The sequence below is a fragment of the Plutella xylostella genome, chromosome Z (genome assembly GCF_932276165.1).
Source record: "Plutella xylostella chromosome Z, ilPluXylo3.1, whole genome shotgun sequence".
Classification (NCBI taxonomy): domain Eukaryota; kingdom Metazoa; phylum Arthropoda; class Insecta; order Lepidoptera; family Plutellidae; genus Plutella; species Plutella xylostella.
Window position 1 is genome coordinate 13,980,087 of NC_064012.1, and position 27,153 is coordinate 14,007,239.

Consider the following 27,153-nt stretch of genomic DNA (forward strand, 5'->3'; position numbering starts at 1 on the left):
CCTTGGACAAACTATTCAACTAGGCAGAAGGAACTTCGAAAAGGAAGCTGCAAGGTGCATTCAACATGTTACTGGATTGGACTGATATGATAGGGGAAGTTTTGACAAATTTTCACATCAAAACCTGAAGGCCAAGGTCTTCAGTTAGTGCGTCTTACTGGTAAGACGTGGTTGGATTGGTTCAACGATTCAAAACCGATCAGTGGGCATTAGAAAGACCTAAGCTTGGTGGTTCTTTGAAGAACCATATCAGAAATGAGGTAATCGACCGATATAGCTCTTAGAATCAGTATGCTCAAGTGGCAGTGGGTCGGCCATAGCTGCTGAAGAACCGATGGCCAGTGGGGCAAACCAGCTCTAGAGTGGAGATCACGAACAGGCTAGCGTAGCGGGGGATACCTTTAGCTGGACCAACGACCTTATTCAGCTGGCCGGTGGCTAGATGAGGAAGATCAAGGACAGAGTGCAGTGTCACTGCTTGGGATAGGTCCAGCAGTGGACAATTACAGACTGCTGACGATGATTGCCTTGATTTTAGTGATTTTTCTGAAAAGAAACATGAAAGAAATGTTTACCGCACCAGTAAGTGCCAGTTACTGGTGCGTTAGAAAAATCTATGCAAATTAGTAACTGGCAGCCCCGTGCCAGTTATTGAAACAAAGCTAACTAGACACTGGGGGTTTTTACAGTGCACTTTAAATCGTATTTTCTGTCGATAGAAGGCATAAAATAGCTTAAAATTACAAAACCCAAAATATTAGTAACTGGCAGGGGGTGCCAGTTACTAAGTGAAGATATAAATTACATTTCAGTAACTAGCACCCTCAAATATAACTCGAAAGAAACCAAAATCACAGTGAATCGGGCTATTATGATATTGTTTAGACCTTTCCCTACTTCCTTGTTATTGTCACTTTATAAAAAGACTTATTTATTTTCACAAAAACAGGCCATACAAATGTTGGTGTCTCCTTAATAAAAACTTAACACAGGAGCATTTTTTTGACGATTTTCACCGCTTTGACTGAGATAATTTCTAGCGCCGGAAAATACCCACCAAGGGGTGTAGAATTAAACTGTAATAGCAATGAATGATTGGAGATTGCTGTAGACACATCAAAGATGGTCTTACTATAGCCAAAAGCTTAATATATTTAGTTTTATAGTCAAATTGCCAGTTACTGACACATGCCAGTTATACCACCATTTACCTATTTAATGTTTTTTATTAACCTTTTAATATACCATTTTTTTTTTAACAGTGCAATCCAGAATTCTAATACTATTCATCGTGAGCATGGCCACTCTATCGCGCTGCAGTTGGCCAGACCCCAAAAAAGATCCTTTGATATACATCGCCAACCCCATAGAGGCACGAATGCCAGGCCACTGGGTACCATTAAGTATTATGAAGGCGATCATGCAAAAACAAGTGCCAACTCCGCGGCCCAAGCCACCTTCATCGCTATCAACATCTTTAGCAACCACAACAACTTCAAAACCTACGACGACATTGTCAACAATATTTTCTACAGAACCTACTACGAAACCCACTCCATGTCCTATTGCGAAACCCACTACAGAACCTACTATGAAACCCACTACAGAACCTACTACGAAACCCACTACAGAACCTACTACGAAACCCACTCTATGTCCTATTGCGAAACCCACTACAGTACCTACTACGAAACCCACTACAGAACCTACTACGAAACCCACTACAGAACCCACTACGAAACCCACTACAGAACCTACTACGAAACCCACTACAGAACCTACTACGAAACCCACTACTGTATGTCCTATTGCGAAACCCACTACAGTACCTACTACGAAACCCACTACAGAACCTACTACGAAACCCACTACAGAACCTACTACGAAACCCACTACAGAACCTACTACGAAACCAACTACAGAACCTACTACGAAACCCACTACAGAACCTACTACGAAACCAACTACAGAACCTACTACGAAACTCACTACAGAACCTACTACGAAACCCACTACAGAACCTACTACACCCACTACTGTATGTCCTATTGCGAAACCCACAACAGAACCTACTACGAAACCCACTACAGAACCTACTACGGAACCCACTACAGAACCTACTACGGAACCCACTACAGAACCTACTACGGAACCCACTACAGAACCTACTACTGAGGACGAAACACATGATGGCCAAGGAGATAGCAATCAATAATATAAAAATGAATCGCAAAATGTGTTGGTAAGCGCATTTAACTCAACAACGCCTCGACCAATTTGGCCAAATCTTTTTTTTAAATGTTCATTGAAGTTCAAGGATGGTTTTTACGGGGAGAAAAATTAGAATTATTGCTGGAAAACCCCTAAAAATTGCCCTTTTCTTTTTCCGATACAAATGATTTGTAAGTAAAACGTAGTCAATTTGAGCTTTATTGCTATGGTATAAAGTTCATATTAAATTACAAGCACTCACTGTTGTCTAATTGGCCATGCTAACTTTCTGAACAACATTTGTTACAGAGAGGTTAGAAGTAGTAAAATTGATTTAATTTATAAATGAGCAAAGTAGAAGGAAAGAGAAGGTCTGGAAGGAGGAAATTGACGTAGCTGTGCAATATCAAAGAGTGAACCGGTGTAAAAACCGTGGAAGAAATATTTAAACTAGCCAAGAATACAGAGCGCTGCAAAGAGCTGACTTCCAATGGTGGAGAGGCAATACAAGAAGAAGATTTATTTTCTACCTTGTTTTGAAACTCTACCACGAATAAATAATAAACCAGCGGATACTACGATGGCAACAAGATCGGTTCATTTCGAAAAAGCTGACTCTCGAAATTTGCCCAAAGCTTAACCCCTCGGCTGACGACCAACCTTTATAAGGTGGACAATAAATAGCTCACATATTATGTCCCGCCTTCTCTAAAGGTGTTACTGGTCTGCCGTATTTAAGTGAGCGATATTGCCTATGTGAACTATATTTATGTTGCTTTAACCTCAACTAAGTGTAAAAAAAACGACAAGGATGGCATATAATCTAATAATCTAATATAATAATGATATCGGCTGTTAAATCGGCTGCCAAACGACCTTTATATCCTTATAAAACCTGGTGCTCGATTCGCCTCAATGAGGCACGTTATTCAAAAATTATTAAATAGTAAAAATGATCAACGAAGCGTATTATTTTAATTTATTAGTGTAATATAAATAATATTTTGTACTAGTTTTGCTGTACCTCCTGTCCCTCCTTTTGTACATTTATTTCTTATTTTTGTGCAATAAAGAATCACCTAAATAAATTTTGAATTACATATTATATTATCCTAACTGGGTTCCCCTCATCTTCCCTAATCTTTATTGACCAAAACTCGTTTCGCATAACTCGTATGGTCTAAACTTTTTTGGCCGAATCATCACTTCTCGTGATATTATCTAAATAAATAATATATTAAGTAGGTATGTAGTACATATACAAATTGTGGTATTTTTCTCCTGCATCCCGAAAATAACGATATTGAATGATGAAATATGAAAAATGGCCGCCGACAGGTGAAGGGTTAACAATGTTATGATTTTAGAGTTAGATGACAATGACATTCACTGTTGCCTCACTGACGTTAAGAGACACTTGCTTGTTTTTTGTGGCGCAGGCAAGGATAAATTCTATTCTGCATATGTAATCAGGGTGTCCACTTTCTGGAAAGTCAGGGAAAAGTCAGGGAAGCTCAATGTGGTCATGGAAAGTCAGGGAAATTGATGGGCCACCTGGAAAGTCAGGGAAAAATGACTAGTAAAGCATATATTTTTGCAAAATTGTAGTTCTTTCCTTTACTAATTATTATTTTTGTTCTTCTATTTTAAACGTAAAAGACGTAAATCATAAAATAAAATCTCGTAAGCCAGATTCCAGACTCAGTTCATAGTTTGTTAAATACTAAAATGATGTGCCCTTAATTATTTTTTTTCAAAAGAGTGTGACTCAGCTTGCCATTCTGAACTTTTGTTTTAAGAGTTCGTGATGAAAAATAAATCCCCTCATAAATTGTTGGTGCAGACACTGCAGACATGCTGTATCGGCGCTCATTTCACTCACCAATTCTCATAATTTGATACGGCAGCGTTTCCTCCACGCGGCACCTAATGTTTTTTTTTTAAAGCGTCGCGCCCATACGAAAATATTTGATTTTGGTTTTGTTTTATTTTAATTAATTACGATATTTACAAAACTTAACACGCTTTACTCGAGTTATTTCGGGTTTGAAGGTCCTAACATTACTTTACAAGGTGCTAGTACAAGTTTTATACACAAATTAAAAAGTTTATTTTATCCACCTGATTCCAAACTCTCATTTGAAAAAAAATATATGAGGAGGCGTATTTCTTCAAAGCACCATGTACTAATCCTACCATCAATAAGTGTGCTTAAATAAAATTAACTACTTTTGCAATAATAATCAGTGTATCCAGCTTGAGTTTCCAAACTTTAAATGACGTTTTTCAAAAGTAAAATGTAATTTTATAATAAATAATAATAATAAATCATTTATTTCGGATTGATCCATATTTTGTTAGTAAAAATGAACTTAAAAAATTATGTTAGTAATGGTATTAAATTAAATTAAAATGAAATATAATATAATAATTAAATAGGTACATTATTTAGCCGCCCATTTACACGGCATAACGTGTGTGGCAATCTTTTTTTTTTAAATTTCATGTTCAAATGATCTGCCCGAGTAACTCTCGTCTCTTTCGGCATAATATTTTACTTCACAAAAAATTTTCAAATTAAACTTTTGTTTATTTTCATCTCTGGTCAGGGAAAATCTCTGAAATGGTCATGGAAAGTCAGGGAAAAGTCAGGGAATTTTTTGGAGGATTCTGAGTGGACACCCTGGTAATGTTATGTGACGTCATACATACATTCAGCCGGCCAAAAAAAATTTAAATTAAAATAGTTGTAATGAATAAAATACAAAAATAACGAAATTAGTTCCTTAAAATGGTCTATATTTTCAAAATAAATTATAAAAAATACATATCATAAATTGGTAGCATGGCCAATTTGAGGTTGCGTTCAACCTTCCAAAGTTTTTAGTGATAAAATAATTATATATGAAATCATTCAGGGTGTCAGGGCTCAAGTTATTATTGTTTTGTAGTTTCAAATATCTTCTTAGTAAATCCATTAGGTAGGCAGGCGCTAGGTAGGGGCGAAACGTTACAGCTGTGAAACGAAAGTATCACATCACACAAAGTATTAAGCGCTTAAATTGGTCATTTCGGTAATAAAAAAAATACGTTCTTTAAAATACGTTAAATTACTTTTTTGGAGTTATTTTTTTACTGTAATATGAACGATGTAGAACTATCGAATAAGAATATAAAAAATACCTGGATATTCCCTATTCCCCAATCCTACACCCCAGATTTCTCCTCCGGCAGATGAGTGAGTAGGTCCCTTGACATATATCTACCATGAACTCCAATGAACCCTCATACCCTCATACCCTCACCTACCATTAGTCCTCACCACATCATATATATATCAACATATATATATATATATATATATCTCTCTCTCTCTCTCAGCCTTCTGTAGTCCACTGTTGGACATAGGCATCTCCTAACGAACGCCACCCCAAACGGTCACCCGCCATCCAGCGGCTTCCCGCTACCTTCCGCAGATCATCAGACCAACGGGTTGGGGGGCGACCGACACGCCGTTTGCCGACACGGGGTCTCCACTCCAGCAGCCTTACTCCCAGCGATGAGTGGCTGAATCGATTTCAACAAAATCGCTAATATCGTACTCCCACCGCACATTTTTGCGGCTCATTGTGTTATGACGTCACGCAAACCGTTCAGTGAAAATTATAGCGTTACTAAGCTAGAAATTCGCACCACGAGCTCATCATGAGCTCATCACACAGAGTAGATTATATGTCAAAGTTGCGACTCAACGCCTCTTTGAAAAAAGTTCCTATTCTTGCAACGCAAAGCCATTACAATGGCTAATTTTTCCTATTTTTGTAAGAAAAAGAGCCTGTAATTACACCTACAAAGTGATGTGAAAGTAGTTACTGAGGATACGTGAGGATTGCAAACCAGTCTCCCTGGATATTTTAAAGCATATTTAAAGGAGTTGACGGACAATTTGATTGAAGACTTTAGCTTCATGAAACTAGCTGATTTGAGCGTAACAAATAAGGTGAGTATCCACGAACATAATAGAGGTACATGTAAAAGTTTCTTCAACTAAAGGCGATGATCCATTCGCGAGCAAAACCTCCAATAACCTCTAAGTCCGCGGTCTAAAAACCTCCAACGATGTTACAAAAAGCACGCCACGACTTTGCCAATGATGAAAGTAGACTGTTTGGTTCGCTAATGGATCACCAACGAGATTCGACAAGCCAACAATCTATACCGTCGCCTCGCCAATGGATGACCGCCTTAACTCTCATGTTCTTAAGGCATGAAGAAGAAGCCTTAAAGAAAATATCCTTCAAAACAAAGACAAACCTTCTTTTACCATTGTTGTAGTCCTATGGCACCCCAGAGGTGTCATAAAATCTGCCACCTATCTTTGTTTAAACCACCTATGTTTGGTCTCGCTCCAGCTAAGTCCAGTGGCTAACAATATATACCTACTAATAATAATAAGATAAACCTTCCTATACTATCATAATGTCTGTAACCTAAACCCCATGATACCTACTAACCAGAATTTTTGGTATTTGTAGGTTTTTACTGCGTTGCAACTGGCTCCAGACTGGAATTTATAACCAAGACTAAATATTCAAGTGCCTATGTGAAGTACTTAACAACAAGTTGTATTAAGATCTTATGAAGTTAATACCTACATAAGAAACTAAATTGGCATATCATTCTGCTACTGAGTAAGTCACTTAAGCTGATTTCAATTTATTTGTAGCAAAAAATATATGAAATACTACCCTAGCACAAACACTTTAATTTTATGATGCACTGACAGTATGAAAAATAATTTACTTGGCTTGCTTATCTAGATTCTATATCTATAAAATATTATTTGATTCATCTGTTTTCTAAGTACCTTAGGATTAAACTGTAGTGCTGCGGTGGGTATCTTTTGTAGTTAAAAAAATATACCTATGCTGGCTCAATCTCCACCTACTACAGAAACAAGACTATCTATTCTTGGACCAACAGAACGCCTATCTCAGCTATTGGAACACCCAGGCTTGCTGCTCCATTTTACTCGAGAGCTAGGCTGGCTGAGCTAAAATTAAGGAGATATGTACAAAGGTTCCACTCAAGAGAGCCACGTACAGGAGCTTCGCCACCTCTCAGAATAGAATAGAAAATCTACTAAATAAAGTTGTATCAATACCTTGATAGTACAGTCAGCAATAGATATTTATGCCACCACAGCAACAAAAATTTAATCCTCATGGGTGGAATAATAATATTTTATCAATATTTACTAACTTAAGTATTACTTACCTTAATATTAGTTATCCTTATTTTTAATGTTACATAAATATTACCTATCAATTGTCATAATATCTAAGGGCTTGCGTTGGGGTGGCATACATATCTCTTTGGCTGACTGTACAATATATTATTATTATATCCTAACCTATAGAATTACTATTAATCTATATTTCTATCTTATTTCAGATAATCAGAGAGCAGTTTTTTAGCTAATAGAAGAGAAGCTTATGCTTGATATTTCAGAACACTGATAATAATTGTGATGTGATTTCATATATGATACTTAATAAACACAAAATACAGCAAAAACCATGTTTCATTTCATTATTTACCTGTTGATGTTGCACTTGACTAAGAGGTCATTCATGATACTATTGCTTTATAAAGGCTTGATAGGAAGTATTCCTTCTTAAGAGTCCGGCAATGATAACATTGCAACATGGAAGAAATTGTATAAGTAACATTGTAAGTTGTACTTTTAATATATGGATACCTACCATATCCTCATTCGTTAGCAGATTTGAGGCCCTGTATACTAACTTTTACCTGTTGCAATGTAATACCCTTGTAATCACCTACTGAGTAGAGTGGCAAGACAGTACTCTTGGCTGATTTTAAACCATTCCGTGGATCACAATAACAGAGTGCTCAGCAGAGGACACTGTCTCGGGCCGCTCTACTTGGTGGTGTAATCAGGGTGTTAGCATTATCTGCTTTATGAAGATTAGGTAGATACATTTTTTATGTTTAAAGCAGGGTTTACTTACATGATAACATTGTGTTTTTAACATAAGCAAACACTTGGTCCATGCATAATGTTACAACTCTTATTACTAGTTATTACTGCTTTTTCTTAGAACTGCTTTAAACATAAAGAATAAAAAATAAAACAGCCGCATTCAACTTTTAATATGATTAATACATTACGAGTAATCGTTTGTAGAGTTTACAATGCATGAGTCTAATAAGTACACACCTAAACTATGATCACTTACGACTTACGAACTTTTGGATTTCGATATGATTATGGAATTGTATTAAGTATGTGGTTGAAAGCACGATCTTAGAGTATGGGTTTGCACTTATTATTCAGAAATATTATCACGGTACAAGATATTTTCAGTATTTCACTGTAATTGTAGGTTATGTTGAGTATTTTTTCAATAAATTTCCGCCTTGAGTTAAAACTTTCACAAGATATTTCCTTGGCTATACGGTGACACGCAACGTCTTCTTCTTCTTTCTGTAAACAATGATTGATAGTTTAATATCTATAACTTTGTAACAAATTATCGTAATATTTTATCGGTCTATTTTATAAATCGAGTCGATCTGAGTCTGCAACTTAACCACTCCATCAGAATACTATACTTACGTCATATTATTATGTATTTAGTGCACAAATATCTATTTAAATAAGGAAATTCCATTTGTAATTTTGTTTTATCATTGTTATTATATGTTGTATGAATGAAGTGGAGGGAGTGCAGTGTTGCCGCAACGGAGTTCTCAAAACGCACATATCCAGCGCTGAAAACGTACATTTAGGGTTAAAACCGTACATGAGCTGTTTTTTTACTAAAATCACTCAATTTAGCTTTTCCAGCTCTTTCGCACCTGCTCGTCAGCAGAAGTACTATATTTTAATAGATTTTAGTCGTGAGAAACGTACCTATATTTATTATAGCATTTTAAAAAGTGTTACAATGTCCTAAAACCTTCAGAGTAGGTACCCCGCAGTTTTATGTATGATATACTTATACTCATTGTAATCATGTAATAATCATATTGGTTGAGAAAATAATCATACAAGAAAATCAAAATCGTAACTAATTGTGGTTAATAATTTTTTTGCTGCGATTCCAAAAAAAATACGTAAAATAGTCCATAAACAAAGATTTTACACATGATAATCATGATATTGGAAGTTAAGTTTAAATGGTACATTACATGGACCAATTATATACACATTACACATGGGAGGCTAAAATAGTACGTCAAATGTGTAAAATGTACGCTAATGGCAACACTGAGGGAGTGTTTTCACAGGTTCACAGAGTATTTTGATTTTTAGTTTGAATGCGTTCAAAAGCCCCTAATTTCATATTTTAACGTTTACAAAGTTAAGTTTTTGTGAATAATAAGTAAAAAATGGCATGAGTGATGACTTTAACCTAGTGTTTAATAAGTATTTTAATTAATATTTTACTAACATTGAAAAAATAAAAACATAATATGGACTGATGATTACCGGATTTCTTATTTCAAGCTTCGCTAGTACTTCGAACGCACACCAATTTTTTCCTTGTCAGAGCGAGAAAAAACACAAGATCTTATACAATTTTATAGAGCGACATCTCTTTCTTTCACCTCTATTGAAATACGGAACGCAACATCGGCCTGATATCGGCTTACTTCGGCTACTGTTTCAAAAATAATCACTAGTCGTTTCTTGATATATTTTCTACGTTGTCCCTGGTCCGCGGCTCAGTCAAAACCGAGGTGGTGGTACCAACTGAATCGGCCTAAATTTTTCAACTGAGTTTTAATTGGCTTTTTTGGATAGCGACTATTAATCGCTGGGAGTAAGGCTGCAGAACCTTTGTACTCCAGCGGTCGTCGGCTCTGCGGGCTACGTGGCCAGCCCATTGCCACTTCAGCGTGCTAATCCTTTTGGCTATGTCGGTAACTTTAGTTCTCCTGCGGATTTCTTCATTGCGAATCCTATCCCGCAGGGACACGCCTAACATAGCCCTTTCCATAGCACGCTGATATATATATCCCTCACTAAAGATGGGTAAATTTTCAGCGTTCAGCAGCGTTCCCGAGATTCGCTACTTATTTTCGCGTCAATTTTTGTGCGTAAATACACTACGTCGCCACTGTTGGGTATATTTCATATTAAAGGTATCTTGCTTTGTGTACGTCCCTTAGACAAATGTCCATTTACAAATAATAAAAAATGCATAAACTTCCTCATTATTCAGCTATAATATCTACATCTACACACTATCTCACGTAAACACATATCTCCCACAAAAACTATTTATTTAAAATGAAGTTAACGTATGGCACTGGTACAGAAGATCACAGCCTCGTAGTACCTGTTTGCACTCCACTGCGTGCCGTGGATACACAGGCGTACTCGAATGTAATGACCCACTTTCCGCGCTCGTATCGCAATGAACTATTCCATAACTTAAGTAATTTTATTTATTTTCTAAGATAAAATGGGTCCATTTCTTTCCTATCCACCACTATCTATAGAAAATTAAAAATAAAACTACATTTTATGCTAGACGGAATGTGGAATATATTTTAACTATCTGAGTTATCCTTATGAGATAAAATAACAAATATTAAGTAGATACCATCTTAGGGATGTACAACTTAAACTTAATACCTACTTAAACAATAACTGAAAAAATACAACTTTTTTAACTTAATTAAATAACGGGTACCTAGATGGGTAGGTAATACCTAAATGGTTAGGAATAATGATTTAACATGGTAATATTTGCAACTAATAAGTAATGACTACTAATAACAACATTAATCTAATATAATAACATCAAAAAACTACCTAACTACTTAATTTCAAAAACTTGTATTATTTTATTAATGAAAATTTAAGTAAGTAGGTACATACTTCAAATAGTTATGATTAAGTACTTAACAAGTTTTGATTTAAAACATGCTTTAAAAAGAACATGCGTACACTTGTCCAAATTTAATAATGCACATGCAGATCTTCACACCCGAATCATTAAATCGTAAGAGCCTTAAAACAATGGACAACATTTCATTTTCTTTACCCTATATTTTTATTAGTTATTCGGAAAGTTTATAGAAAATTAGTGGACCCGTATTTTTTTATTTTGTATATACATAAATTTTTGCATGTTATTTTTAACTTTAAAGTTAATTATTTTAAAACCGGAAGTGACGTCACATATTAGTCTCAATTTTTATTTTTGTCTATTGCCTGAGTCTCGAAAAAAAACATAAATGACACTGACAAGTGACATTTAAACTTTGTTTACATGCCAACCAACAAATGGGTAATTTTCAAATGACCTTGATATTTCTGATGATGGAAAGTAGGTACTTATCATGTAAAAAAATAAGCAGAAGCATTTTTTCAGCTGTGTAGGCGGTGGCATGCTGGGACATATTATATAGAGGTCATCTCTTAATAATAAATAAAAAAAATAGTCAGAAAGTGTCAGAACAGAATTAATGAAAATGACCCAAATAAACAACAACGTCACGATAAAACGTCAACTTCAATCAAAAATGAAAGTGACAGTTAATTTGTTTTTAAATCTATAGGCTATGATCATCAAAATGCATCGCACCTGATGCATGACGTCATCAGCACTTTTTTACTATTTTATGATTTTCTCGAAAATGATACATCCAAAAAATACAAAAACATTTTTTTTGTGGCCTTTAAAGCTAAATCTCGAAATGGTTTTCGATTTATAGCAGCTTTAGTTTTTTGAAATGTTGTCCATTGCATTTTGCACCTTGTTCGAAAGAAATAGGAGTCAATATCATGTGTCACATAATCGAAAACAACCGATCTGTCAAAGATTTCTATGCGCATTATCAATTTTGGAGCACTGTACATTAAAAAGTAAGTAGGTATACAATAATTTGTTTTTTATTGATACTAAGTATAGTCAAGTATAATAAGTATATAATTATTATGTCAGTAAAAGAAAAAGAAACACCAACATACCTACAGTACTGATGTAGGTATTTGTCTTTAAATATTATAAAACATATGTAAAGTTAACTAATTATTATGGCTTTCAAATATCGATGTTACGCAGTAAAGTAAGAAAGATAGATACATGCCGAAAATCAAATGGCTCCACAAAAATCTGAGCTACGAAAACATACTATTCGCGTATTTTCATTTATACACATTTCATGTTAAAGAGGAGCCATTTATCAAATATATTTTAGACAAACTGTTCAATATCTTTCTATAAAATACAAATATATATTTTTTGAATAAAATAGCTGGTAGAAAGTTTTTTTCATATAACTCGTAAGCTCCATACAAATTTTAGTCCCTCAGTTTCATATTTTAATGAATTCAAAAGTTTTTTTATTCAAAATTAGCTAAGTATAAGATTTGTAAGTAAGTACATAACTAGTAAAAACTAAAATAGACAAAAAGTCTCAGAAATCTTATATGATATAGACTAACTGCCAGTTTCTATAACTCTATCTACCCATAATTGGTAGTTACTTTCATACGATTTTGACAGATTGTTACTTTTGATTAGGTATGTCAAAATCGTATGAAAGTAACTACCAGTTATGGATACATAGAGTTATAGAAACTGGCAGTTAAAAGTCTATTCTATTCTTGTTTTGTATTTAAGTCAATACTTATACTTTGTAAAATATAGCATGAGTCTTGTGACAGCTTTCAAGTCCATTAATTTTTTTGTTATTTGTGTTTTCAAGGGAGAACTAACTTCATTCACAAGGCATAAGAATCTGTCAATCAAACGTCAAGAGCTCATGCTATTTTTTAAATATAGGTTCATTGTCCGCTGGGCCAGTAAAAGCCCCAATCCAATTGCACATGCATCGTTCGAAAACTCCCCTTTTCCCTAAATCATCACAATATCCATATCTATGTGCGTCGTCATTCATAGAAACTTACACCCGCTCACAACACAAATTTTAACATCAAGAGTGTATAAGATCATATTTACTACAAGTTGGATTGACACAAAAGTTATAAATCTTAGATACTTACAGTTAATACTTATACTTTGTAAAATATAGCACGAGTCTCATGACAGCTGTCAAATCCATATATTTTATTTGACATTTGTTCGTTTTCAAAAGAAAACTAATCAATAAAAAGCTCATGCCATATTTTATAAAGTAATAAAGGTTCATTGTCCGCTGGGCCAGTAAAAGCCCCAATCCAATTGCACATGCATCGTTCGAAATCTCCTCTTTTCCCTAAATCATCACAATATCCATCTATGTGCGCCGTCATTCACAGAAACTTATCACAACACTAATTTTATTTTAACATCAAGAGTATATAAGATCATATTTACTATAAGTTGGATTGACACAACTTTTAAAAACACGTAAAATAAAACTACTACATAAATATTTCGGCTGCATTTAAAATGCGCCTTGCTTATTAATATTAATACCTGTTTCCTTTTACCTTTGGCCTGAAGTGTCTTCTCATACAATAATATTTTTACGACCGAATTGTGTAGTGGTAAGTGATCCTGACTGTTTGGGGTCGGATGGCCGTGTGTGAGATGTTTCCACATATTATTATTATAATATTGAGTACCGTCATGTGGGGAAAGTCCCACCCAATGCATATACTGGTTCAATCGTGCGGATTTCGTCACGGGGGATTATCCGCAATTTTTTTACGCATGCAATAAATAAATACTGGCACTTTCGCCTCTCATGCATGTAGGGAGAGCCGAATTGACACCAAAAATTGGTCATCACTTGTCGAAGAATAGATACGGCAATCCTGTGTAGGTGATGAAATCTGCACAATATTTAAAACCACCTTAGAACCGCGTCCCTTTACCATGCCAAGTTTAGCCCATTTGGGTGGAAGTTGCTGTGCAAGTTATCTTGATGTTGCTCTCTTTATAGTTGTGGAATTTCGGGGTGACCATTTCGTGGAGTTCAGCCAGGGTGTAGCAAGGCATGTCCAGCGCAGTGGCCTTACGTTTGCGTTCCGGATCGTTGGATATAAGCACCTGCGGAACAGTTGATTATATTCAGTCATATTTACTATCTTGCAATATTAATTATACATGTATATGTGGAGTAACATAACGGATAAGGCCGCGTCATCTCATTCGGGGGCCGATCATACCACAAGCTCCTACGGTGAACGAAAACATCGTGCGGAAACCTTTACATCTAAATTCTAGACATGTGTTTTCTATGTACATTGTAGTAATTCCAAAACGGCGATATAGCCGTTTTGGAATTACTACTACTACTACTAGCCGAATTTCGACCACGGCGGCCAATCTCAATTGAGATCAGCCATCTACGCAGGAGTAGATTATAGTGCCCAAGTGTGTGCGCAGTACACAGGAGCACTCTCTCGAGAAAAGTGGGTGGCTCTCTTGCATGTCACCTCTGACTATTGCCCTTTGGACATTACAGTCAACCGGATGGTGTGGTGGTTAGTGACTCTGACTGTTATGCCAAAGGTCCTGGGTTCGGTCCCGGTCAGGGCGTATATTTGACAGGTTTAGGCACACATTTGCTCTTGTGATCTTGAGGTGCCCCTACTCCTACCCTGTATTTTTGAGCATATAAATAAATAATAAATAAATAATTTATTGAATCAAAAACATGTAAAAATATACATCGAGTGAACACTATAAATATGGTAAACCTTGCCACCTAAACTAGGTTTAAGGCCTGTAATATAGGTGACAAGCTCTTCCGTTAAATCTAAGTAAGAGCATGTGAATGTATACAATTTTACAGATAAAAGTATTGACAAAAACAAGAACATTATAAAAATAACATGCAAACTTAACTAACTATAATATCTTTTGAAAAACAATTTTGAATGTTATAAAAATATGTTGTGAACTAAACATTGTAAAATATAGCATGAGCCTTATGACAGCTGTCACCATACAAACCCATACATTTAGGGTGTCTTGCACAACGAAGTTAAATAAAATTAAATAGTTTGTCTCTTGCTCTGACAGTATAATGTCAGAGCAAGAGGTCATAGATTTAATTTTGATTAACTTTGTTGTGCAAGACACCCTTAATCAGTAATTTTTTAAGGGAAAATAAACTTTTACCCATGCATAAGGAACTGTCAATCAAATGACACAGGACTCTTGCTATGTTTTACCAAGTATAGTGATCAAGTGATGGCACTCACCACGTAGAAGTATTGCTTCAACAGTTGCATGCAGAGGTTCAGCACCATGTCTGTGGCGAAGGGGTGCTCCTCCAGATCCTCAGCCTCCATGGGCGTCTGGCCTGGAATGACGGGGACAAAGTAATATAAATATATAGCTGTTCCCGCGAGCTTCGCTTACTTAAAAAGTTTTCCCTTGGGAATACCGCGATAAAAAGTAGCCTATGTTCTTTCTCAGGGTCTAGACTATCTGTATATCAAATTTAATCCAAATCCGTTCAGTAGTTTTGGCATGAAAGAGTAACAGACAGACACAGTTAATTTCGCATTTATAATATTACCTAGTTACTATCTAGTAACTTTACAATCCTATCTCTGAACCGTCTCAGAACTTTCATATGTACATACTTATCTAAGTACATACTTATCTAAGTATGTACATATGAAAGTTCTGAGACGGTTCTAAAAAATGTAACTTCTAATGCGCACAGATAAAGAATCAATTTGTGTTAGACCATCACATCATCATTGTCAATGATCGTTTAAATGATAGTTATGTCAGCGTTAGGGATTTATCAGTAAGTAATCGCATCGGAAGCAGCGGAATGGGACCCGACATACAAACTTAACAATATTAACGCAATATCGCTTCATGTCGCAGTCATGTCGCTTTTGCATAAAAAACAACACATTTATAAGCTATGTTCTTGTTCATACCTGGTTTTTTAAAACACAAACAAAACATATATAAGATAAAACAGGGGAAGCTGTAGGGAAATTAATTCTGCCAGTACTAGGAACAACAAATCGCCAAAACAAAATAAATATCGCCTTATGTACTAATCGCAAAGCCGTAGATCCAAAGTATAAGTAGGTAACTAAAGCATGAGCCATATGACAGCTTTGAAATCCATACATTTTATCTGTCATTTCGTAGTTTTAGGGAAAACGAAGTTTAGTCACCACCCAAGCATCTGTGAATCAAGCGTCACAGGACCCATGCTTTAATAACTATACAAAGTATAGGAAGAGTGCCCCTAAAACAATTATGATTGGCTGAATTTACTGTGTTAGTCACACACGGCATAGAGCCTCAACCAAAACATTGATTATACTTGTCGAAATATAATAGGCCCGTTTGGACAGCTACACAAATTTGCTATTTACTCTTGATTTACTTGATGAAATACACAAAAAGATACAAATTCTGGCGTATTATTTAACGGCCGCAAGAAAAAAGAACTTTTAAAGCACCAAAAGTTACTTATTGTTTACATTTTTTATGATTTAGATTTGACACCAGCTGTCATCCCATATATTTTGGAGCTGTCCAAACGGGCTTCTTATATTTCGACAAGTATAGGTACAATACAAAGTATAAACTCGACTCACCAATGACCAGTTTGTGTATGGCGCAGTTGCGATGAATGTAGTTTGCGAGCCGCCTAGCCGGGATGCGCATCCAGTGAGGGTGCCTCTTGTGAGTCATCTGCACCAAGTCGTGGACGACCTCGTAGGGCAGACGGATGCGGCAGTGGCTGTCTGAGAACGAGAATATTTATTTATTTATTTATCTTTACATACACCACCATTACAGTTGAGGCACCAATGCGACAGTCTAGTAGCTATTTAAATACAAGTAACAATCCAATATAAAGATACTTACTAAAATTATATCTACAGATACAACTTAAACAACTTATTTACTATTTACAAAGGACTATAACTAATTAGATACAAGGCCACCCTTGAAAATTCATTCAGTGAACATGCGAACACATCAATCGTGTCATTAATTTTGTTTAATGTATGTAATGCGCGTGTAATAGGTGAATCCTTTATTCGGGGCATCATCATCACAACCCCAGAGCAATGGGAGCACGAGTCTCCTTCCAGAGAAGGGTTATAGGCCTAGTCCTATATTACTGGTGCTCCAACTTCTGAGCTAAAACTAAACAACTTGAAAAAAAATATGGAAAGAAAAAGTCCACTTGCTTAGATTAACCTAAAATTACCTAATATTAGAAAAAAATAGATACAGACGAATTGAGAACCTCCTCTTTTTAGTAAAAAAGTCAAAGTAAAATATTTTTATTCATCGTAAAAATATAAAATTTTTCTGATGAACGTAAATTTTTACAAACTACTCGTTCGGATAAGGCGGGCTCTTTCTGTCTAAGGAGAAGAACGGAGGCAAGAATGAGCGAACTTTTCAAAAAAAACTTAAAACTAGTTGGTATACAATACTTATAAGCTAAATTATAATAATTATAACAATATGAGTATTTTTAATTTTTTCGTAGTCAGTTAAATGTCATGACATACCAGTGCGGGCCAGTTTGTCAATAAACATGTGGTCTTCGAGCAGCACCTTGGTTTCAGCAACCAGGTACCAGCGGTCACTGCGTTGCTGCGGAGTCTTGCCACCCATCAGCACCCCGATGCACAAGTCTGGCATTTTCACCACCCGGCCCTGGGGAAGTAGATCGATGAGCAAGTTCAGCAAGACATTATGAGTAAGAAACATATTAAGGTGGGATTGAACATTTTATCAAGGACAATTATTGTCACTTGATGTGAGGTAACGATTTATTGTCTCAATCATTCATTATTTTTCTAATAAAGTTATATAAGTAATATCTATTCAGCAGAATGACTCCTGAAAACAAATGGTTACAGGCATGTGGATTGAAAATGGGTACACATGTATGGAACCTAGAACTTATTAGCCAGGGAATAGCAGTATGCAAATAGTACATCCATATTATGGTGGTGGAAGTTATCAGTGATATTTTATAGCTACACAGTACCTGCACAGGTTGTGAAGTGATATCTCCTCCCATCATGGCCCTTTGTTGCGCCTTTTCACGTTCTTCAGCCACTGCAAAGGTAAAGAAACACCATAAAATTCTGACAGGTGAAACACTGGTTTTTCTTTCATACATGATTACCTAACTAAATTGGTAAACAGCACATAAAATAACACTGGTTAATGGTGGCTATGAATGAAATAGTCAAGTATTGCTAACAGTAGTGGATTGTGGCATGCATTCAATGTAAAGAGCATACACACCCTGTCTCTTAAACGCAATGCACTTTTTGACATAGTCTGCTTGCGTCCAATTCTTCAATATGGTGGCTTTGTAAGTGCAGACAGGCTTTTTAGCCTTCAGTAGCTCCTGCCGTCTGGTTTTGTACTGTGGGAGTTCAACAATCCTCTTGCTGGTTGTTGTTATCATATTCAATTTGAGATCATTCTTCGTTTCGTTCAAATCTTTATTTCCTGTTTGGTCATTGTTCATTTTTTCCTCTTCCCCTGGTTTAGTGTAAAGTTTCTGACACTTGTCATTTAAAACTTGCACAAATTTTGTTTCTGATGTATTCGGTGCCTGATCAGCTTGGGGCACTGGCTGGTAAGGGACAGCAGGTGTGTACATTGGAGACAGGAGATTCTCGTAGGTCATCGCAATGTAGTTTGGAGATACAGTCCAGGGTAACCCAGCCATCTGAGCTCTGATTGCATTCCATAAATCAAAGTAACTCATGTTCTCCATGTTGTCTGGACAACTTGCTCTAGAAAAATACATTATTGTTGTATTAAATATGTTTTAAAGTACCAGTTTATATGTGTCACAGGCATCTGGTTGAATCTCCTTTTTGGTTGAATCACTAGCTTGTTCATTGAATGGCGCCGAACGTTGATTGTACAAGCGTCACAAAATGTCCAACCAGTTAGCAGACTTTAAAATCACTTTTCTCACTGCGCCGCTAATGGTCACCAAAACAAATATGGCATCTAACAGCTGGCACAGAAAGCACCTGTATTGATATTTTTGGGAAATAAATTAGCTTTAAACTGCGTTATTTGTGTTAAAATATTCTGACAACATACATTGGCTTTACGAAATTGGATATATATTTTTTTTAATCTTTATTTTATTTTATAGAGAACTTGGTATGCTAAGGCGACCATGTCGTCCTCATCGTTACAGTCAAACTATACAGCATTTATCCTAAGACTAAACAACGTCTAACTAGTCTGTACAGCAGCCTGGCGTTATCAGACTGGTTCCGCCAGGGTGCTGTTACAGCCTCCAACATCACTGAATATGTTGTTACAATAATATCTGACGTCTAAATGCCTCATTACGAACACACTCCACCAAAACATGAAACAGATCTTCTATTACTCCACATTCTGAACAGTTTGGTTTGGTCATGTTCACCCTAATCAGACATTACAAAGTCGGCTATACTATATCCCATTCAATGTCTTCGCTGTATGACGTTCAATCAAGACATTGAATGTTACATTCAACGACTTGACAAGTTGTCCTTTAGTTATACAATTGAAAAGCGCCATTCAATGAACAATTTAGTGATTCAACCAAAAAAAAGATTCAACCAGATGCCTGCGACATATGCATGCTCATGGTGTATTCCCAAAGACATAGTATTTTCCCTAGAGCTAATTCTGAAGTAGATTCCTTCTTCCACTCAACTCTTATTGACAGGTAGTAGATGATGCAAGAATCATGTACTCCTTGAGCCCTATTACCAGTAATTGACTTTCTGAACTGTTGGTGATGAACATTAGAGCTGAACTGGTGTTTGTCACTGAGCTGAAAGGATTAGCCAGTCACATTAGTTAATCATAGGCTGTCTAGGACTGGACTGGACAACATAAGTTAATACACCAATTGGACGTAGTTACGCAGAAAGGCCTCAATCCACAACTTGGTCAAAATTGAGTTATATACTAGAACATGCTATTTAATGTAGGGTCTACCTGTCAAGAAAACAAACACAGTAAAAAACCAACTACAACATACTTTTTTGATGTGGGGGACCAACCCACATTGTATGAAACACACATTTTTTAGTTTCACATTAAGGACTCAAACTGTTTGAGTCCTTTTACAGAAACGCATTTCCTATGAAACCATGAAAAATTTTGTTTTTCATAAAAGACTCAAACGCTCTGAGTCGTTTTAGAGAAATACGTATTCATTAAAAAAAGACAATTTGTATTTAGCAGAAAGGACTCAACCCGTCTGAGTCGTTTTAGAGAAATACTTATTCATTGAAAAAAGACAATTTGTATTTAGCAGAAAGGACTCAAACCGTCTTGAGTCGTTTTAGCGAAATACTTATTGATTGAAAGAAGTCAATTTGTATTTAGCAGAAAGGACTCAAACTGTCTGAAATGTTTCATAGAATATAAGTTTTTAATAAAACAGTTCAAATTTTATTTGGCAGAAAGGATTCAAACTGTTTTTGTTCCGTCTCTTGGCCACTATTCTGTCACCGCATTTTTCCACCTTCCGTCCCCCCACGAGCCAAGTGTCCTGCCACTCCCATTTCAGTTCGGCGACCCGCATACCGACGTTGAACACTTTCCTCTTTTGACGGATCACCACGTTGGGAATACGTCTAAGCGAAATACTTAACATGGCTCGCTCTATAGCTCTTTGTGGAACTCTGATTCGGTGCATAGTTTCGTTGGTCATCGTCCATGTATCGGCACCGTATGTTAGTGTGGGCAAGTCACATTAGCAATTAACAATCCATAAGCAGCGTCGCTCGACTCTCAAATATCTATCAGATTCATACAAGTTACGCCCGGTTTGATAAGCGAGCAACGATGCCTAAGGATTGTTAATGGCTAATTTTCGGTGGTGGTCCAAACTCCAAAGGAATGTCACAAGGACTTGGTTCTCACACGACTGTCGGACTGGGAACCAAATCGACCACATTTTGATTATTCGAAAATGAAGACATTCACTTCTAGATGTTAGAAATAAGAAGGGTTGCTAAAGTCAAGAGTGATCACCACTTAGTCGTTGGAAAAATCTGCTTGACGATAGCGGGAGCTCAGAAGCAGGCAACAAGATCTGCCAAAGATGTCGCTGTAAATAAGCTGCAGGACCCAGAAGTCAGAAGATAACTTAGTATCTAGACCCACAACAAATACCTACTAAGTGTGGGCGACGCGCCTTATTCAAAGATAACTGCACTGGCATTAAAGACATGTTTTTAAAAAGTTGCGAAGAAATACACAAGGAACACTTAAAGAAAGAATGGATGTCTAAAGGAACATGGCATATGATCAACTCTCCAAGGAAGACTTAACATCGAACTAGACTACCATTCTAAAGAAGCACGAGTTGCGTACGAGTATTTTCTTTGTGAACAAAATATCAAACGTAATTTAAAAAAAGGACCAACGCTGTTAGTCTGATTCTATATCTTGGAAAAAACAAACAGCGGGTTCCATGAAGCATCTATAGAAAGAATCAAATAAACTTTGCAACAAACCCCAGGATATCTCCTTGTTACTATGGGAGACCGACTTGTAAGATGGTATGACCACATTGCCGAAGTTTTTAAAGATCTACACCAGTCTGCATCTGAGGAGTTGGATGCAGATTCAATAAACCAGGAGCATCTTGTATATCCAAATCTTGATGTATGTCAAGAAGCATAATCGTAATCATTATGATTATAATAAAATCGATAGCAGTCGTTAAGCCTACTCAGAGACCTTCGGGCGGCTTGAAAACATTTGACAGTCGGGTTGCCCAATTACCCGTCAACTCTGTCAGCACAAGCTTGCTTGTGTTGGGGTCCACTGACCCACACTGGGACAGAGTAGTAGACTAGGCCTAGCCCCTTCCTTCATTGGAAGGAGACCCATGCCCCGGCAGTGGAGATGTGACGGGTCGTGATTTATAATTATTCTGCATCTTGACATAAATTTTAATATCCAACCCCAAAGTAAAGTCGAAGTGACACGGACCATACGATCGCTGAAATCCCACTTTTCAGCGATCGTATGGTAAGCACAGGGAACGACGGATATCCTACGGAGGCATAAAAAGGATGATAGTTGCAATATACCGAGGATGATGAAGTGAAGTTAGAGTAAAAGAGATTTTATTTATGTCCAATTTTATCCTTCGAGGTTTGCTTATGTTCATATTGCTTTATCCTGAAAATTATGGGATAAATACGGGTCGTAGACACTTACTAAAAAAGTTGGCTTCCATTTCGTAAAAAAATATATCAAAATCGGTTAAGTTGATCCAGAGTTTTGCTCTTGGGAACACATTTTCGGTTAGAATTTTATTCATGCCCAACTTTTTTCTATGAGGTTTGCTTTCCGTCAAAATGCTTTATCCTGAAAATTATGGGATACAAATGGGTCGTAGATACTCACTAAAAACGTAGGCTTCTATTCTGTAAAAAAATATCAAAATCGGTTAAGTTGATCCAGAGTTTTGCGCTTGGGAACACATTTCCGGTTAGAATTTTATTCATGCCCAACTTTTTTCTGTGAGGTTTGCTTTCCGTCATAATGCTTTATCCTGAAAATTATGGGATACAAACTGGTCGTAGATACTCACTAAAAACGTAGGCTTCTATTTTGTACAAAAAATATCAAAATCGGTTAAGTTGATCCAGAGTTTTGCGCTTGGGAATACAGTTCCGGTTATATTTTTATTTAGATGTGAAATGTTGTCTCCGATTACATTTCAATATAAATTATTTAATAATAGGTTTACTTTTGATATATAATTTTTATCTTGTGTAAAAAAGTGATGTCTTGTGTCTACAATATTAATATTTTACTTTAAAAACCATATTGTTATTAAAAAAAATATTTTCTAAAAATAAATATTTGGTTGGATCCTTTCTGCGAAACGTTGAATTTCCCTGCTTGCATAGAAAAAGCAATTTAGGAGAAAGGATCCAAGTGCATATTTTCATTAATAACTCAATAAATATTCGTTATAGCTACACCATGATTTGCAATCGTAAAATAACAATAAATATGCATAATTTAAGATAATTTCCACATATAAGATGCTTTTCATTGCTGAAGAATACCGATTAGAACTTAAAACGTCTATATCTCAGAACTAGGTTTGTGTGGGTTGAGTCCTTTCTGCGTAACTACGTCCAATTGGGAAAGCTCCTTTTACCATTGAGACTTGGTTGATGTTGATACTTTGCCTAAGTAGGTATTTAGTAATAAGTGCAAGCTGGATCAAACCCACATCTCTGGCATGAGAAGCTGGCACTTACCCCACTGAGTTACCACCACTAAAACTGTTTCAGTTCAATGTCAAAAAATCAATAACTTCACCAACAGAGTAGGTACCTACCCACTTTACCTACAGATTGTACTTTACCCACAAAAAACCTATGCAGTAATCGGTTAAGTCTGTTATTTTATTTTGGTTAGTACTAGGAGCTGTAAATGTTGTATATTGGTTAGTATATTACTCAGAGTGATAAAAAAAATCACAGTTAATTCATAAAAGGTAAAGTGGGTGGGTACCTTTTTATGAATTAACTGTGATTTATGAAAACTCTCACACCACACGATTTAACTGTATTGTTTTAATGTAGGTAAATGCTGAAGTTGTCTGTCTGCTGGAAAAGCTAAAGCAGTCACCTAATTCAGCACAAACCTTTTTATTTTGTAAATGCGACCTCCAATTTCTTTACAATAAATAATAAACAAACACACCGCACCAGCCAAAACCAAGCCAAAATTGTGTTGAGAAAAAGAAAATTTGTTCACAGAGTATAATGAGGATGACAGATATTTTTTTTTAATATTAGGTTTAACGGCCCTGGATACGTGTCCTTTTGAGCCAAAGGATGACAGATAATCTTTAAATCACAGACTACTTAATACGTATATGTAGCGTAAAATAATAACTTGCTTTAACAACGTTGGCCCCTGTAGCCAACAAATAAAACCTTAATCTAACTTTGCTGGATATTGAATAGTAATGTAAACAAACAACAAGTGTCATCATTTATGTTGTTATTTTGATAAATCTCGTCTTGTTTACTGGCAGATAACCTCCAAGTTATACACGTAAAGTTGGAAAAAAATCATTTTGTTAATTCTTTTAACAAAGTCTATCTTTAAAACGTAATGCAAGAGTAAAACCATGAGTATACGTGACAAAATCCAGCCTGTCCTGAAAATCCTGAAGATCACATCGCTTGTTACCGGAACGGGTTTGTTTATTGCGTATGAAATATCAAACACTCGAAAATATATAAACAAAGTGGTTAACCCGACCGTGCTCGACCGGGAGAAGAAGTATGTCCCCGAGTACGTTTACATCGAGGACCCTACATACAATACGCAGCTGGAGAAGTTACAGGAGAAGGAGTCCTTCAATGTGATGGGGTTCGGTCGTATCTGGAAGAGTCTGCAGCACTCGCTGGCGTGGCGGCTGCTGTGGCTGTGCAAGCACGGCAGCGCGAAGCAGCGGAACGTGGCGCTGGAGCGGCTCGCGGGGTTCTCCAACAACAAGGACTGGGACTGCCGCAAGCTGGCGCAGGCTCTGGACGGCGGCACCGCGGTGCTGCTGGCCCGCACGCGCGGCGCCGACCTCCGCTACTTCCTCCCCCCTCCCATCCACGTGCGCCGCGCCGCCGCCACCAAAGAACTGCTCTCACACAAGCTCGGACACATGATACTCGCCACCTACAACACTCAACCCCATGTGTGCATCAACCACTTTCTCTTCAAGTATTTTGTGACTGTTCATGTACATCCAGACAATGTAGAGGTTGACAGTGTACCACCGAAACCTGATGTGATAAGCGAGAAGGATCTGTGCATCTTGTGCTTGGATGCGATACATCATCATGTCAGTCTGTTCCACAATGCTTTGTATGAAGATGACTTTGCTATTAAATCGTTAATTTATATGGGAATTTTGCCATGCATAGCAGAGTTGCTGCTTCGATATCCCAATGACTTAGAAATTGACTTGGCAGTGGTGCGTCTCCTGGCAGTATTAAGTTTACATCAACAACATCTAAAAGATTTCTTTCAAAATGGTCTCATTGGGTATTTGGCAGCATACTTAAAGTCTGATGATGTGAGACTTGCAAGCTCAGCTGCAGTAGCCCTTACGAATTTATCTGGAGAGTGCAAATATATGCCTGGATTGTTTATCTTACACCCAATTTACAGATCAAATCAGCCAGTGACATGTGACACTCTCCTAGTGCACGGGCTGCGAGGTGGTGTGTTTGTCACGTGGAGACAGCGAGACAGGAAGTGTGGTGAGCCATTGGGTTTAGCAGATGCCACAGTTTCTGATGTTGAATGCAACACTGTTGAGGAAAGCTCTGCTATGCGTGTTGCTGATCCTGAATACAGAGAAATACTAGAGGACCTAAGAGTGCTTGAAGAAGAATCTCTTCTGACTGATATGGAGATAGTTTTACAAGACTTGCCAATTAGAGCGCAACGCGAACCAGCCCACACTGGCATGTACACAGTGAAGAACAAGCAGGCGGCTCTATCGGAAGAGTTGCAGGACAAAGCCCGCTACAGCTTTTGCTGGCCTAAAGATTGGTTGCCTCAAGACTGCGGCGGCCTGCGGATCCTCGGCGTGAACTACTGGAGCTCGCTGTCGGAGTGGCTGGAGCGGTGCCCGCTGCAGACGGCGGAGATCTCGCGGCGCGCGGGCGAGCTGGCGCCGGCGCTGGTGGCGGCCGCCGTGGGCCGCGCCGACACGCCCGTCGTGTGGCTCGCGCACTCCATGGGCGGGCTCATCGTGAAGCAGCTGCTGACCTGCGCCGCGGACGACGCCGACCCCTGCTACAAGAAGCTCAGCGAGAACACCCGCGCGGTCCTGTTCTACAGCACCCCGCACCGCGGCACGGCGCTGGCCAGCATGCCGCGCGCCGCCGCCGCCTTCCTCTGGCCCTCCAACGACGTGCGCCAACTCCAGCGCAACTCCCCAGTCCTGCTCCAGCTGCACCAGAAGTTCCTCAACAAAGCCGACGCGCACAACTGGGAAACTATCAGCTTCGCAGAAACGAAGCCGACGCTAGTCACCGCGTTCAAAGTTCCTATTCATTTCGTGGACTCGTCGTCGGCTGACCTCGGCCGGGGCGTGTTCTACGAGATGCCGCTGGACCACCTGTCGATCTGCAAGCCGGCCACCAGGCAGTCCATCCTGTACACGACGGTGCTGGACGTGATCCAGCGCACCACGGCGAGGCAGGAGCACACGCAGTACAGCTACATCATGGATAAGATCATGTACCTGCTGCAGAAGTACCTGAGCTGGCGCGCGGGGGGAGGGCAGCGGGCCGAGGGGGCGCGGGGCGAGGAACTCCGCTGGTTCGAGAATATACTCCTCGACGCCTTCTCAAAAGGATTTGTTGACTGAATGTTTGACTGTTCGGTGTCTAATGTGTAACTCTTTCTAGTCTTTTGGATAACTATTTATATCAGGTATTATGTGCCAAAGTATTACCTATAGTATATTTTCGAGCTCTATCAGAGCACTTACTGTAATGTAATTACAGATGCATAATTTTATGTATAAATGTTAATTATCTACGGTTGATTAATACCTACTCCTTGATGTACCTAAGATCTAAATGTATACCTTTATCGTATTACAGATTATGGATGTCTAAAATGTTACATTAAAACTCTGAATGTGAACTGCATTGTATTACGTAAGTTTTATTTTCCAATTTATCCCAACACAAAGAAACATCGCGGTAGAAACTGTATCCCCAGAGCTTGTAACTTATAACTCTGCCCAAGTTAAAGTAGGTTACACGTTCATCCAGTCGACCTACTTGGCTGACCTGCACTGCTGGGAAATGGAATTGAAATAATTGAAAACTTTGAAGCCTGGAATGAAAAACTAGGTTGTTGTGCGGCCGGGGTGAGCGCCTGTGTCCGTCGACCAACGTGACTA

General features: G+C 37.6%; 3 protein-coding genes and 2 long non-coding RNA genes across 5 annotated transcripts; 3 read left to right on the forward strand and 2 right to left on the reverse strand.

Moving 5' to 3' along the window:
* The first annotated feature begins 1,297 nt into the window (after positions 1 to 1,297).
* Positions 1,298 to 2,215, forward strand: LOC105386475 (extensin-like). The gene has a single exon (XM_038122320.2). The coding sequence runs from the start codon at positions 1,298 to 1,300 to the stop codon at positions 2,213 to 2,215; it is 918 nt and encodes a 305-aa protein (XP_037978248.2).
* A 3,534-nt stretch (positions 2,216 to 5,749) lies between these two features.
* Positions 5,750 to 7,963, forward strand: LOC125491259. Its single transcript, XR_007268206.1, has 3 exons — positions 5,750 to 6,211; positions 6,747 to 6,902; positions 7,666 to 7,963. It is a non-coding gene; the product is annotated as an uncharacterized LOC125491259 (long non-coding RNA).
* Positions 7,964 to 8,377: 414 nt separating this feature from the next.
* On the reverse strand, positions 8,378 to 10,080 carry LOC125491260. Its single transcript, XR_007268207.1, has 2 exons — positions 8,855 to 10,080; positions 8,378 to 8,722 (listed from the first exon to the last, which is right to left on the reverse strand). It is a non-coding gene; the product is annotated as an uncharacterized LOC125491260 (long non-coding RNA).
* A 2,533-nt stretch (positions 10,081 to 12,613) lies between these two features.
* On the reverse strand, positions 12,614 to 24,009 carry LOC105386474. Its single transcript, XM_038122197.2, has 7 exons — positions 23,869 to 24,009; positions 18,465 to 18,964; positions 18,202 to 18,272; positions 17,717 to 17,864; positions 16,784 to 16,933; positions 15,413 to 15,513; positions 12,614 to 14,252 (listed from the first exon to the last, which is right to left on the reverse strand). The coding sequence occupies exons 2-7, from the start codon at positions 18,943 to 18,945 to the stop codon at positions 14,088 to 14,090; spliced, it is 1,116 nt and encodes a 371-aa protein (XP_037978125.2). The 5' UTR covers positions 18,946 to 18,964; positions 23,869 to 24,009; the 3' UTR covers positions 12,614 to 14,087.
* Positions 24,010 to 24,114: 105 nt separating this feature from the next.
* Positions 24,115 to 26,901, forward strand: LOC105386491 (protein SERAC1). The gene has a single exon (XM_038122068.2). The coding sequence runs from the start codon at positions 24,361 to 24,363 to the stop codon at positions 26,608 to 26,610; it is 2,250 nt and encodes a 749-aa protein (XP_037977996.2). The 5' UTR covers positions 24,115 to 24,360; the 3' UTR covers positions 26,611 to 26,901.
* Positions 26,902 to 27,153: the final 252 nt, after the last annotated feature.